Here is a 12,120-nt window from a genome sequence, read left to right as displayed (position 1 = left end):
GCACCAACGCGATCGCAGCGCGGACCGCGGGTATTTTCGCCGCCGTCATCGCGAGTTTGTGTGTATGTGTGTTCGACAGGCCACAGGGCCCAAAAGCAACAACAACTGTCAGCGCGGAAGAGGGAGAAAACCGGCGCACCATCGAGAGCCGGCCTCCCAGTGTGTGGCCGACGGAGACGGCACGATCGGCAGCGCTTCGTAATGAATGAATGTCGGCGGCAGTAGCGGTGGTAAGACACCGCACCGTGGAGGTGTTTACGCGGAGTTGCCTAGGTTCTTAAATTAAATAGATTTTCCGTTTTTCGCCATCAGCGCTTTTTCCGCTCCGTCGAGCGAACCCTCTCTCCCTGATGTTGGCGGCGGCTGGGTGGGACAAGTCTTTCGGCCCAGCAGATGCCCTGGCCGTCTGCGCGCTGGTGATGGCGATTTTGATTTCCTAGTGCGATAGGTTTGCAATCAGTAGGTGCCGTGTCGTTTGCGTGTGGCTTTTTCGCGAACGGCGCGCGTAAACGAGGTGCAAAAGCTCTGGTGCCAACTGTGCTAAGTGTGTGAGGTCGGTGTGAACATAAACACGGAGCGACGGAGCGTCAACGTGGCTCCCGCTCAGCTAATCACTCCCGCGGTGTGTGGGTGACCACGGTACCAAAAAAAAGAAATAAGAGTGAACGGGCCAGCAGTGTTTCCGCGACCTGGAGCGACTTCCGGCGCCAATAAGGATCAATGGTTGGCTTGTTCCGCATCGCGGGCTGGAATCATTAACGACGGTGTACGACAGTCAGGGCGAGTTGCGCTGCAGCCACTTTCCTCCCAAGCACCACGATCAAAGTGTGCCACGTTGATTTGTGGTAATGTTGCTGTCGGCATATCCGATGCGAAGAAGATAGTGGCGCGTATCGGGAGGCGAGCTCTCTGCTAAACGCTTTTATCCTACTTCGAGGCGCGAATCGCGCGTGAGTGTTAACCGTCTCGAAGACTTCTTGTTCGCTTCGACGACGCGGCCAGATTCCGGTTGGCGAGAGTTGGCTTTTGCTGCAACAAAAAGAAGCTTAGCGCTAGAAAATGTGGACGCCATCGTACGACATCATCGTGGAGACGTTGACCGGGTCGGAGTTCGAAGTAACGGTCAACGATCTGGACACGGTAGGATACATCAAATCGAAAATACAGAAATATGAGGGTAAGTTCCAACAATTGACCTTTCGCGATAATACGTTGACAAAGGGCGCTCTAAAACGCGCGTGGGTATTTCGAATCCATCGCAGTAACCAACCAATTTCTTGGGTCACGTTCGTTGTCGGTGAACTACAGTAACTAAGTGAAGGAACCGTTCGTTGTGGAGCCGGGGCCTGGATGAGGAGTGCTGAGAAGCACGTATTTCATTGTTCCGCGAACACACCATTTATGCCCATATGGCGGCGACAGTGTGCATCACCAAATCGTGCCCATCGTTCAGGGGTATCGTTATGTCAATGGCGCGCTAGGATGATTTATTGAACTTGGGAATTAGAATTAAATGGACTCGCTCCAATCCTTTGTGTGCGCGCTGGACACACACGCACACAAACAAGCAAGCTCATGCCATCGGAAGTAATATTCGGCCTTGAAACGGCGCTACAATGGTTACCGCGATCGCTTCTCTTGCAGTTGCGAGTTGACAGCTGCTCAAAGCTCAGAATTGCGTTGCGTAATGCCGGCAATCTGTCACTTCAGGTAGGTTCTTGTGGAAATGATAATTTATATAACGTGTCGATTCGTTAGTCAACCGGAATGGCGATGGCAGCGCACACTGCACACGCTTGGGAGCGTACGGTTGTGTGGGAGAGCTGCACGATGCTTGCACAATCGCGGAATTTGAATCAAGAAGCCGCCGCCCCAGCTTATCTAAGATGTCGTGAATGATATCTGCGATTGACTTTCAGGTTCATTTGCCGGTTGCTTTGTTTGACAGGCGCGCAACTATTAGTTGAGAGATACCATATTGTACTAAAAGATATCTTTTTCCAAAGCGTTTGAAGTGCGGTTGAAAGTTTCTTATCATGGCCACCGTTCCGACGATATCCAGCATACGGGCTGTTTGATGGAAGTAATATAAATTTTTCGTGTTGCAAACCCACGTGCTCCAAGTGGCGCTCGTCGTCGTCGTGTGTAACGCACTATTTGTTGGGCACTGGTCCAGGCGCCGCTGCCACCGCCACTGTCGGAATCGATATTTATTATTAGCCCCACATCGCATCGCACCGCAGCACTATTATCAACAAACGGCGGCGCAACCGCCTCTGCCGGAACCATGGGGCGCGACACGCCGCCAATCCGGATCGGTGAACCACCCGACCCGAGAAGTTGGGTCTATGGCGCTCCTCCGGTGGGTGGTGGTGACCTGGTGCTGTGCACGAACAGTTCACGTGCATTGGTTCGTGAGCGTGTCAACGATTCGTTGTAACTGATAACCACCACCATCACCGATGGTAGGAGTTGGCTTACGGGTTGCTTGTGTGGGGCAAACTCTGGATTCACGACGGCAGCGGTAGCAATTCTTTTCACGATTGCAAAAAATACAAAAACCATCCTGCCATTGAAAGTGCAACGTATTTATCCGACGGTGCAACAGAACTTGCCGTGTTGGCATTGAGATGGGTCGTTATGTGAGGCCAAGTTCCAACCTTTCCAAGGATTTAACTGATCTTTTTCTAGGGTCACTGGTTGATTGATTGGTGGCAGGGATATTTCAGAAACTTGTGCGTGAACTGTTGCAATGAGTTGAGATCTTAGCACACGGTGCGGCGAGAGAGTTGCCTGGACTGAAACTAACGACGCAACGAAGCAACCTCTGGTTTCAGATGTCTCTTCTTTTGATGTTTGGTCGAAAAAGCTCTTCATGATTTTACGAATCGCGATCGTTCGATCGCACAGTTTGGCACTTTTGTCAAACGAATCTGTTACATGCCTTGGCCTAATCCCGAACCGAAATGAATTTCGATTTTGCACCGTTATATCTCCATTATCTAAAGCTAAGGTGGCGTTTCGTTCACTTCTATACTTCGCTGGAAGTCAGCAAAGGGTTGCGTGTGATAATATTTAGAGACCTGTCTTGCAATTCAATTCCGAATTCGATGATATCATGATTTTCGCCGAACTCGCTTTTCTTTTTATCGGCCTCCATCCATCGGTCCGAATCGGTATCGGCGCCTGCCATTCACCGGAACAGCTGATGACGTGGGAAGCGCTGTAACCGAAAACCCAACACCTTTCCGCGGGTTGATAAGAGAACAGTGTGACGATAAAGTGAGCGGTGAACATTGTGTCACAAAATACGCGGTGGCTAGTTCTGTTGCTGGTTGCGGAAAGAAAGACGATAGCTGGCTGGCCAACCAGCCACCGGCGCCGCTCTATCCCGAGTGTTTTAGCTGGCAAGCGTTGCGGGCCAAATGTGCCAACGGGAAAAAGAAATAGGATTTCTATTTATAAACCTCTCCGTCAATTGCCACGAGCGGCAGCGGCACCGGGTACCTTACACAGGCACACACACATAGAGTATACTGACGCCGGCGCACAGGGGCCACGTAATTGTGCATTATTATTAGCAGTATTATTGATGAAGTTTTGCTGCACGCCTTTGCTGGGTGATAAGAAATACGGCGGGGTGATCCCATGGCGTAGCGAATGTATGCCTTGCGAGAGGATCCCGAAATAACATGATCGCCGCCAAGCCGAGGCGCATTTTATTTCAACCCGCGGTCGATCGTTTTTCCGTCAAACGCTTAATTACTGATGGCTTTATCCTTTCGTCCCACAGGAATTCCGGTCAATCAGCAGCATCTGCTGTACAAACACAAGGAGCTGACCGACGCAATGGTGATGAAGGATATCCCGCTGGTGAACGGGTCCCGCCTGAAGCTCGTCCTCGGCCTAAAGGGTGGCCCCATCTCGTCCAAACGGCTCGTCACCATCTCCTCCGATTGCGACAACTGGCTCGACATGAGCGACGTGCTGTCGGGGTAGGTAGCACACGGATCGATCGATGGTGGCAACACACAGTCATCGTCGCCGCGAAGGGTTTTATTTTTAATTTTCGCCCGTATAAGGCTAAAGCTGGCTAAATGCCTTGGTGGGGCCTTTCCTCGGGGCCGGGCGACGGCGTATCTGTCTGCTGATCCCGAGAAAGAGAGAGAAACGAAACTATTTTTAAACATTTTCCCGACTCCGACAAAGCTTAAATCACGCGACTCGAAACGGACGGCGGTGGTCACGTCACGCCGGGATCCGTCGCGGGTCAACTGTCTGTGGTGGTGCGAAGTAATGTGTGTTTGCTTCAACCATGAGACCAATCCCCAATCGTCGTCATGATTATCGCCCTGTTTGTGTGCGATCGATTTATGAACTGTCCATATCGTCAATATCTTTTTGACCTTTTCTTTTTTCCTTTCACAGGGAAGATTTGATGAACCTCCAGAGCCCCGGGCTGAAGTTGCTCCTCTACAAGGACAATAAAAAGAATGTCCACCGTTTTATGAAAGTGCGCGCGGAGAAGGCGGGCGATGGGATGAAAAGCTCCATCTCTCGATCGGTCATCGGCAGTGGTGTTGCCGGCCTGGCTGGTCACGGTTCCGGCGGTGGCGGCGGGACCGGATCCGGTCAGATGAGTCAAAAAGAGCGTGATATTGCCGTTACAAAAGAGGTACGTCCACTTGGGCAGCAAACCAGCTTCCAGAAGCGGATTAATCTCACCATCTTACCATTGTATTACAGAAATTGGCACAAATCAAAGCAAAGTTGAGCCAGAAAAAGAAGAGACTGAACGGAGGCGGTGCACAGCCACCGGTGAATGGCGGCGAGACCGGCTACGATGGCGCTGACGTGGACGCCGCACGCCACACGGCAGCGATGGTGTCCGTTCGTAACGGATGTGACCTGATGAACGAGATTGACCTCAGCAATGCCTCTCGGAGCGTGTACCGTCACAAGAAGCGTCATAATCAGCACTACCATCATCACCACCATCATCATCATCAACAACAGCAGCAGCAGCACCAGCATCTTGAGACTGTGATTAAGGAGGAAAAGTGCCCCATCGGTTACCACCGGCCGACCACGGGCTACGATGGGTCGCTACATACGTCCGGTTCTGCCGGAGCGGCCGGCGGGCACCGCAAATCGATGTCGGCCGTGATTGACTTTGGTCGTCAGAAAACGGACTCCTCGACGGTGGCTACCGCCGCCGCTCCTTCGTTCAACTATGGTTTGGTGAATGTAGTTCACGGTGGCGGCGGCGGAGGTGCCACGTCGGCGCGCACCCATACGGCGTCGTCGCTGGAGCAAGAGAAGCGATCACAGATACGCGAGCATTTGCAGCGCAATCGCTCCTTCAAGACGATCAGTGCCAAGAGTCTGGACTTTGGTCGCGATGCGGCCGCGGCGGCGCTGCATCTGAGTCACACACCGAGCGCGGGCCTCGAACGATCGTTGTCGTTCCACTCGAACGGAATCCTGAATCGTATGGATTCGGAGCTGGGTGCTGGCGGTGTGCGGCGTAGTAGCGGCAGGCTCGGAGCGGCTTCTACCGGCAGCATTAGCGCCAGCCAGGCCCGGCTCGACGGTCGAGGCCGGGTGGGCGTTGGTGGAGGTGGCTGCACCACGCAATCGTTGCGCCAGCTGGACGAGAAAGTGTCCTCCGCCTCGCTGCACGATCTGATCGAGCTGCTCAAGTTCACCCCGTCCAGGAAGCAGCATCGAACGTTCTCAAACGATTCGCTCAATAAGCTTGTAGTGAGTGGTAATGGCGGCGGCAGTGGTGGCGGAGGAGGCTGTCCGAAAAAGTATGGCGCCGCGGGTGCTATGGGCAAGAAGTCGCTACCGGATATCAATCCTCCCGCACTGAACAACATCGACGAGTACATTGCGGACTACGATATTGGCATGAAAGCGTCCAGTGGTGGCACAGCGGCAGCGGTGGCCGGTACCGGACCGCACACGGCCACGACGGCAGGCGATTGCAAGATCGCCTCTGCCGCGGAGCTTGCGTTCAAAAGTGGCGCGCACGCCGCCGGGGACAAGGCGTCACTCCGTGCGTTGTACAAGTCAACATCATCCGATGGTAAGCAGGTTTTGCGGGGTTCCGCGCACCGCTCAAGATCCTTTCTCAAACACTCATTTTATTGCTATTCCAACAGATGGTGGCACCGTGTACGAGCTTCCGAAGCTGCTTGTCCGCGAAGACTCCCCGGTGGAATCGTTTCTGGCTTCCTACTCGCAGCTAGAAACGGTGGCTACCGTGCGGGGCGATTCACCGAAAAACACCTTCACTACCTCCACCGGCAGTCTGGAAGAGAGTAGTAGTGACCACGGAGGCGGCACTACGTCGAACCTATCGGACAGCTTGCTCGAAGTGAACCTTCCACACGGCGCGACAGCGACGACTGCGGGTACGATCGGTGACGTTACGGCGAAAGCCAAGTTGGCTTCGGAATCGTTGCTCAAGCTGGCGGCCGAAATTGCTGCCGAAAGTCGCTCAACGGCCGGTGCCTCCGTCCTTCCGTCGACCATTAGTCCTCCACCCGGTGCGACACTGTTTGGCAGCAACGGAAGTTTGATAAGTACTCCCGGTGGCACTAAAGCGCCGCTAATTAGTGGCGGTGGTGGTTGTTCCAGTTCCTGGTGCCACCATTGGAACAATCGACAGAACGCCAGTTATTCGTATGGACCCAGTGTCGGTCGTCACCATTCGGAGCTGGGCATCAACGAGCTGGAGCTCAAGTTTGTTCGCAACAACGATCGGGTGGCGACGATCGAACGTGTGGAGCTATTGACGGCAGCGGCGGCGGCCAACGGTGATCAGTGTGGGCCAACTTGCGACGAAAGCAACCACGCGGCCCACGCTAGTGATAGTAGAAATGTGATAAAGCTGCCCGCATTATCGGGCCTCGAGATCAACACCGGTGGCCGCTGGCTACAGATGACCGCGGCCGGTGCACTGCGCTTCAGTGATGAAGACGACCTTGGCGACGACGACGAGGACGACGACGACCAGGAGGAGGACGACGACGACGACGGGGATAACGAGGATGAGGAACACGATGCGGACGATTTTGGTGAAGAGGACGGCGGCTGCGATCTTGTTGGCCAGCAGGTGGTGGGCGATGTTGACGAAGCGGACCGTCGGGAGGAGCGCATTTCGTCGTCTTCCTGTTCATCGATCCACCGACCACGAGCAACCTCGAACTCGACCAGCTTCATCCACAGCCACCTGTCGATCTCGTCCGATGAGGACGATCTGTTCAGTGTGGCCGAACTGGGCGGTGGGGCCGGCGGTGCTAGTTCCAACGCTTCCGGCTACAGGGCGGCCGTGGGCAGCAAATCGAAATCGATCGATCTGAACGAGTTCCGGAAAGCGTTCGGGAGCAGCCCAACGCTGCTGAACGCCCTCGGTACCGGGACCAGCGTGGGGCGGCTCGTACCACCCCAGCTGTCGCGGCTCGAAACCATCCCGTCCCAGTATCGGCGCGGTTACACGAACCTAAACGATGCGTGCCTTTCGAGCTCAACGTCCGAGCTGGAGTGCGTGAGCAATGGGGCCGCGGCGGCCGCAAAGAAAAAGCTGACTACCTTGCTGGCCCCGGACGGTACGAGCGAACTGTCGCCACTGCTGAAGCATCGCGCAAGCAACGAGCACATCGCTTACGTGCGGAGTAACGAAAATCTGAACCGCTACAAGGCCCTGTTTGCGGCCACACCGTCCAATTTTGGCGATGGGTCTGCCCGGCGGCGTAGCAGTGAAAACGGTGAAACAGTCGGTGGCGGTGGTGATGCCCTCTACCTTCGGCATCAACGGCAATCCCACGGCCTCGGGGCTAGTGCAGGTGGCGCGCGTCATTTGCCCGGCATCCGCGATCATCTGGCGAGCATTGCTGATTCGGCGGAGATGGTGGGCGATTCGATTCACGGAAACGGCGACCGCAGTACCTGTTCGAATTTGAACGACGATGAGCTTGGCCGCTGCTTCACGGTCGGCGGGGACTTTGAGTGCCGCTTCTCGAGGCTGAGCTGCTGCTCGGTGGCCAACGGTGGCGCCCTTGACAAGTCCGTATCGCCCCGATCTCCGGACGGCAGCCGATTGGTGACGGGTGGCGGTAGTGACGGCGCGATGCGCAGCGACAGCAGCACGGTCGACGATCGTAATCGAATGTTGTTCGGCGGTGGTGGAACGGTGATGGATGGCGGAAACGGAAGCTCGACACCACTCCGACGACAGTCCGACTACTATTTCCCTTCGGACGAGAGTCTATTCAATATGGATTCGTTTTTCGATGATTTCGTCGAAATTGACACGAGCGACATCTTCGATAGTGCTGAGTTTATTAACATTAGCGCCCCGCCACTATCGCACCATCGCCATTTGGCGCAACAGAACCATCAAGCTCAGCAGCAGCAGCAGCACCATCACCACCACCATCATCATCATCATCTGGGAACGAGAAAAAGTGTCTCCAGTTCCGGCCTGCTGCTGCCCGACATACTGCACCAACAGCAGCAGCCGGAGCAGCCGCAGCGACAACCGCAGCATGCCGGTCATCACTACCAGTATCTGCTGTCGAAAGATCACCAACAGCATGGTCCGCTGCGGCTCAACACAGCCGATCGGGATGGAGACGGAATTCATTTCCCCGCCTCGCGCCGCATCGCACAGATGCAGCAGCACCACGGACCCGGAGCGGACGATATCGATCTGGACGACGAACCGGGTATCGCGTCAATCATACAGCACATCGATCGGGAGCAGCTGTGCGATCGGGGCGCCACCACGACGCTACCGCCAGCCAGCAGGTCGGTAGGCAACAATAACGAGCTCGGTGACCGAATAGCGACGGAACGGTTGCTACGGTTGCCACCACGCTCGGATCTTGGCCTCTTCGGGTCTGCTGGGGCGGTGTTAACGTTCCCGGCCGAACCGCTTACCGATCGGGGGCGAGACGACGACGCAGGGGCGGCAGGGCAGCCGCATCAGCAGCACCACGCTACCGAGCAGATTAAATCGAAAAAGTTACGCTGCGCCCAGTGCAACAAAAAGCTCGGCGTCATTATGATCATGAAGTGTCACTGCGAAAAGATCTTTTGCGCGCAGCACCGGTACGCCGAGGCCCACAACTGTTCGTACGATTTTAAGCTTCAGGGCCGGAAGCTGCTCGAGCGCGAGAATCCGCTCGTTGTGGCGGAAAAGTTGCCGAAAATATAAACTGCGCATGTGATAAAAGTAGAGCGAGGAAGGAGCACCGAAGGGAGAAGACAGAGTGTGATGCAAAAGAAGGACCAATGGAGTGACGATAGTGCGTGGCGGGAGAGGGGAGACGAATCGGGGCCAGGGGAACGGGTTTGAAACGTAAATATTTCACATCTTATATTAATGAAAATGCTTCATTTTATATTCCCGCTGATCGGTTTGTTTCCACCTGTATATGGGACGATCCAACGACGATCGCGATTAGCGCCTATCGATTAGCGAATTGTGTTTTGTTCCAAAACCAACCTTTTCATTCGCATTTTATTACAAACTCAGTGCAAACCTCAGTTTGATTTGGGTTACTCAACGCGCGTGTGTTGTTTTCGTTGATGCGCAACGGTTTTATGTGCTGTAAACAATGTAAAATAGCCAACTTAGAAGCAGAAAATGAAAATCAAAAAAATACAGAATGCGTGTATTATAAAAGCGGATTAAACGTTACTCCTCCCAATAATAGTCTGTTTAATATCTTAGCACTAATCGTCAAGGCTTGCTAGTTTAGCATTAGCACTTTAGTCACACGTATAGAGGGTTATACGCTAACTTTACCAGGGATCCGTAGATAGGCCGCCATCTCAATAGCGAACAGAAGTGCGCAAGAAACCTTCGAACCTTTTATAAATCACGCCCTGTTTTACGATCACAGGGTGACTCTCATGAGTTTATGTTGCTTAGCGCGTAGCGCGTGTGGGAACGACAGACTACCGCAAAAGTAGGCTTTGGTTGTAAGTTTATTTTTTTCACCACTTTTATTCTACCGAAGGCAGGTAATGCTCAGCTTGCCTTAGCATATCCCCCGTGTGTAGGGTGTACCGTGGACATAACTATCGGTACTGATACAGCTGTTATTAACAAAGTAGTGTAAGGAGTAAGTTATCGAAAGAGAAAAATATTGAAAAACATAAAAAAGCACTTACTCTCACACCATATTTAGATGTTACCGTTACACACTACTCCCTACGGAAAGGTAACTATAATTTTTCATCCCCTATCTCGGTGCGCTTGTTTGATGTGTATTTTACGCTTTTACGAGGTTTCGACAGGGCGTAACAGACTGGTTTAAGTGAGAAACGCGAAACGGAGAGAAGATGTGTGGGAATTGAATAAATATAACTGAAAAAGACCCAAAACATTTCCGCACACAACGGATGCGGGAAACTAGAAAAAGAAAATCGAACGTTTGTTTTGCATTGCCTTTACGGTCCGAAGGAAGCATTCGTTACCGTCGTGGTGCCATGGTCTCTGCAGTGCGTACAGAGATATTTCATGAAATTTATTCGCCCTTTTGGAACCGGCCGGACTAACCATAAAATCGATTGTAAGTAAACAAAACGGTTATTAGCCAATGCACAGCACGCCACTTCGGAAGCATCATCGTCTGTTCGCTCTCACATTTTACACCAATCTACTAAACCGTGCGAGCAGCACCACCCAGCAACGGTTACTACGATCTTTGTGCACGTGTGTTATTTACCTTCGATCACCATGGTTACCCACCCCTTGCGGGAGGCGTTCGTCGTGTCGGCGTCATAGTAATCGTAGTAGCGGAGGAAAAGTTTGCACCCTCTCCAAATATTAGGGCAAAAGAACACCAACTGATCCTTCGTTTGGGGGTCTTTAGAAAGAAGACTAATTATGGAATCGAATTCATGGTGGTGAAATGGCTTCCAATTTTGCTTTGTCTGGAAAAATAAAATGATTAGGTAACTAATAGGCAAATAAATGGGTTGGTCTAGAATGACGCAAGTTACTCACTAAAATTAAAACAATTATTGCAAATATATTATTTGAAAATCAAGGATCCAAAACTAATTGGAGACCTGAAATGAGCGGAATTGCTACACGAGGCACAGATTATTGGCCCGACTGCACTGCACGCGAAGAGTTCATTTACCTTCTACGAAGGGCGAGTTCTTCTGAGTTCGGGAAAACTTCGGGAATGTTTGGACCCTTGTTGACCTCCATAGCGCAGCAATAGCCGTTCCGTTGCAGTGCATAAATTTAGCATAATGAGCGGGGGTCGAATTCGCCCAATTGAATGAACTGATACTAAAAATAACCATACAGGCACGGAACTCCACCGAAACCGATCCCTCAGGGGAACATCGTCCGCGAAAGGATGTGCCCTCTTCCACAAGCAATGCAGGTGGTTCGCACGCAGTTCAATACAATATTGATTTTTGTGGTTGCAGTATTGAATTATTACAAATCATCAGTTTCATTAATCATTAATGGGCGCCCGGCAGAATCGCAACTGCACGCAATTTAGTCGCTCGGAACGAGTAAACTTTAAACCTTTAAAGTCTTCCCATTATCATATCGTTGTTTCCGTACGCAGACACTTTCAGTGCGGTCACCGACAAGTTCGCAGTGAATTCATTAGGATGGCTCTCCGATCGACGCCAGCGAGCCTGGTTCCGGCACCGGGCGTTACCGTTGGTAACACGAGTGACGAAAGGGTGTTGCCATAATAGACTTACCCTCTTCATACTCGCGTGTCCTAAAAATCGTGCGTCCCCAAGGGAGGCACGTTTGCATTTGCTTAGTTGGACCCCTTGACGGCGCGACGCGTCTCTTGCGGGGATTCCAGGAACGGGGTACTGCGGTGGTACACAAATGGTTGACTCATGTCCCGTACGGTACTTTCGCGGTGTTGTCTGTTCGAAATCGATGGCATGGCCAGCCAGGCATGGCATGCATTCATTCGCGGCGGTATGTGACAACATCGTCCCCGTCGTCGTCCTCGCCGCTGCCGGCGGTTCCCATTGTGGTGTATCATAATGTTTTATTGGCGCGAATGCGCTCCGATCCCGGTAGTAACGGGAATGAGGTGTACCCGAAGGACTCCC

The 12,120-nt window shown here is 52.7% G+C and overlaps 1 protein-coding gene across 1 annotated transcript; it reads left to right on the top strand.

Annotated features, from left to right (window-relative positions):
* Positions 1-1,059: 1,059 nt before the first annotated feature.
* On the top strand, positions 1,060-10,405 carry LOC131206967 (uncharacterized). The gene is made up of 7 exons (XM_058199573.1): positions 1,060-1,177; positions 3,794-3,995; positions 4,429-4,675; positions 4,747-5,767; positions 5,801-6,091; positions 6,168-6,795; positions 6,877-10,405. Exons 1-7 carry the CDS (start codon positions 1,060-1,062, stop codon positions 9,224-9,226), a joined length of 4,857 nt encoding a protein of 1,618 aa, XP_058055556.1. The 3' UTR covers positions 9,227-10,405.
* The last annotated feature ends 1,715 nt before the right edge of the window (positions 10,406-12,120 follow it).

Source organism: Anopheles bellator, chromosome 2 (assembly GCF_943735745.2).
Source record: "Anopheles bellator chromosome 2, idAnoBellAS_SP24_06.2, whole genome shotgun sequence".
Classification (NCBI taxonomy): Eukaryota; Metazoa; Arthropoda; class Insecta; order Diptera; family Culicidae; genus Anopheles; species Anopheles bellator.
The sequence above is the reverse complement of the archived record's forward strand: the minus strand, read 5'-3'. Positions and strand labels throughout refer to the sequence as shown.